We start from the raw sequence: 3,367 nt of genomic DNA on the forward strand, positions 1-3,367 counted from the left end.
TTAAAGCTGGAAGAAGCAAACAAGGAGACAGTCAATGGTCTTAGTAGTTTCAGAGCTCTTCATATTGCAGCGGTCTGGTTTCTGCATTTGATATTAAATAGTCAGTGGATTTAAAAAGAAGTCAAAGGAGCAAAGACTAGGATGTTACAAAATGGTCCTCCTATACACAACCCACCATGGGATCAGATTGGAGCCTGCTTGTGTTCAATTTGGGGAAAACTCCTATTAATGAATTCCTATATGGAATAAGAAGTGTATCTTTATTTCTCCTGATATTCCCTACATCAGGTTGCTGGGTGAAATGTAAAGTGATCCTGGAGGTTCATGGTGACCCCACTCCTCACCCCCTTCACCGCAGCTGTGCAGAAGGTTTGCTCACCTCTCCTGCCGAGTCTGCTCCTCCGTGGTTTCCATGGCACACTCCAGGCTGCTCTGCAGGGACTGAAGCTGGTTCAGTGTTTCCTTCAAAAGAAAGCGAGTCACAAACTGCTCCAAATTAGAAGCTTCCTGATAGTCCTAAAAAGTACACAAAAAAAAAAAAAAAAGGTAAGGATTTACCTACTAGGTTAGAAATATAATTCAGAAAGGAAGCAACTTGGATGTTTGTGCTTATAACTGCAAACCACCTAAACAACCTTTATGTTTCTGGACAAAAAGACCTTTGAATTTCCAGGTATAGATACTGATCCCACGCAAGCTGAGAGAGGACCAGGTACACAGCGGCACACCATAGTTTCTACTCAGAAAACCCCTTTTCTTTTCATTTCTTAACTCCAGTTGATGGCAGTACCCATTACTTCTTAAGTATGGAAAAGCCAAAATATGACTGACAACTGCAGAAGTTAATTTATAGTTTTTATTCAGATCCACTCTTGTGAAAAGCTGTTTATCTAGCCCACTAGCCTGTCTCTGACAGTAGTTATGCGAATAGTCTTTGAACAGGGCATGTGCTTAGCGATACTGCCATGGAAAACTCCAGCAGCTGTTTGGCTGAAGGACTGCCTGTGCCAGAGAGATTGCCTTCTGAATTTAACCGTCTTTGACAGATTTTTGTTCCTTTAATTCGTTTAGTTATTTTTGAAACCATATATCTATATATTTCAAAAATACATGAAATGTATCTAAATGTTTGTTGAGTTGGAGCTTGGTTATTATAAAAGTTTGGAGCTATATTTAGCAGTCTGTAGTGGTTCATTGTGTAACAACATTTCCAATACATTTTATGTGTGCAAAAATATTTATGCCTATTTTGTGTACAAAATTTCAGAAGTAAATTCTTATGCCCGCTCTATCCCTGGCCCAATGAATTATATTTCCATGGATGAAGTTAACTTTAATGTTTCTGGCAAGCCCAGATCTGCAAAACCCAGTTCTGCAGTGACATGCAGATAATGCTGTGTGAGGGGGGGTCAGCTATACAATAATATAAACACCCTCTTTGTTGTTTTCTCATTAATAAATGTAATGGAGAGGACAGAGCGGACCCCTAGAGCCTCTGCTTACAGCGTAAAGCTGCCATCAGGAGCAGAGAAGGAAAATGGAATTCCATCTCTTAAACTCTGAATGAATTTGTTGGCTCCTGCTCTGATGAAAGTACGCTGGTATCCATTTTTCATAAGCCCTAAATCTGCTTATATGTGCAGAAAACCCACTCAGCTGATCTTGAAACCCTTTGGGTACTATTCCATCTAAAATGGTTTCATAAAATATGAGGCACATTGAATGAAAGATTTCTCTAGTCACCACATGTGAAGATAGGTGATGGTCTGTTATCCCCAAGCTTTAAAGAAAACATCATTTGAATGGTGTTGCCTCCTACCCTAGCCAAGAACCCATTTGGGTATTTTTGGCAATGCATATGGGTATTTTTAAGCTCTTCCCTGTTCTTCCCAATGTGAATTAGAGCTGAAATGTCTTTTTGACTTTCATTTTTACTTTTGAAATGCCTGGCTTGACTTAGAATTTTTGCATACACATCCTTGCAATCAGAACACAAATGCAGGATGTTTTGAAATTTAAATGCAAAATAAAAGATGATAATAGCTTTAAAAGCATTTTGCTCTCAGATTAGAGCAGTCTATTCACAATATATGTTATTAAATTAGTTCTTGTTGGAAGACTTCTGCTACAGAAATCTCAGCTGTTTAACCTCCTGTGAATTATCAGAAGTTACTTAGGTAGCCAGGAGCTTCATGGCCTTCTATATTTATTTCAGATTAATCAGGTGTGAGCCACTCTCTAACAAATATTTTCTATTTATACATTTTTAGAATAGATACTCATGGGAAATGGTTTGCCTACCTTTTGAGCGAATACCTGACACACCAGTTCTATAAATAACATTGATGGCAATCTTTATGATTACTAAATCTTATTATGCAATAGGAGAGCTGATTTTTATTTTCTTCTTCTAAATTGTCTCCACTGTAACTGATTTGAAACTTTGGTGCACCTGACAGAGATAATTTAATTTCCAAAAATTCTGATTCTCTGTGGCATCTTAGAACAACACATGCAGGTGTAGCATGGGCAGCTAAATAAAACCCTGCAGTAGAAAGCTAGGGTATGTTTTAATTTTTCAGCTTTTGCTAGTGCTTTTGTAAATAAGTGAACAAAACATGACAGAACTGACCATTTCTTATACGTTTTTGAATACCAAACCAATCTCACAAGATGAAGATAATCAAAGTGTTTTAAAAATCTGGGCATCCAAAAAGTAAATGCATCAGATACCTCCATATAGCTTCCTGCTCATAGTCATGGTAAATCTGATACTGGCATGCTGAATTACAGCTTAAAATGTACGCCAATATTGTTTCATTTTGCAGCTGTTCAGGTGGGCCCTCGCTGGTGGGGGGATCATGTAAGCATTAGCTGTGTAATACATGCTCCTGTCTGAGGCTGGCTGCTTTTTGACTCTTTCAGAAATGCCTTCCTGCATCTGAAAGTTACTAAAGTTTTTTTTCATCAGAACTACTCCAGGTTTGTGCATTGCACCATAATTTAGTCTTTTTTCTTCCTGTTCTGTTGACCCATAAGTTCTATATTTAAAGGCTTCACCATGGGAAAGGTCCTTGTGATCTTTAAATAAGGCTTAGAGTTACCTTATCAGGTACACAGAGCTTTTTTGTAAAGATGGGCTAGGCACTCAGGATGCTAACATCATCTGTGGGAGTCTAGAATTATCAAAGACTCTTTCCTTATGCATATATAGAATCATTAATATGCCTAAATCTTGGTGTTTACGACTCTTCTGTGTGGAACTACTTAACTTGCTCAATGCACCCAGCTGGGCAAATGGCTACTCAATATTTTTCTTTAAATAATGGTTCTGGGGCCAGCAATTCTGAGCTCGCAGCAATGTTAG

The 3,367-nt window shown here is 38.2% G+C and overlaps 1 protein-coding gene across 1 annotated transcript in view; it reads right to left on the reverse strand.

Annotated features, from left to right (window-relative positions):
- NECAB1 (N-terminal EF-hand calcium binding protein 1) overlaps positions 1-3,367 on the reverse strand; it is a 59,978-nt gene that overhangs the window by 17,957 nt on the left and 38,654 nt on the right. The window contains exon 6 of the mRNA XM_010080038.1: positions 380-516. Coding sequence (XP_010078340.1) covers positions 380-516 — 137 coding nt within the window. The remainder of the gene's footprint in view (positions 1-379; positions 517-3,367) is intronic.

This window comes from Pterocles gutturalis, unplaced genomic scaffold, assembly GCF_000699245.1.
Source record: "Pterocles gutturalis isolate BGI_N339 unplaced genomic scaffold, ASM69924v1 scaffold10266, whole genome shotgun sequence".
NCBI lineage: Eukaryota > Metazoa > Chordata > Aves > Pterocliformes > Pteroclidae > Pterocles > Pterocles gutturalis.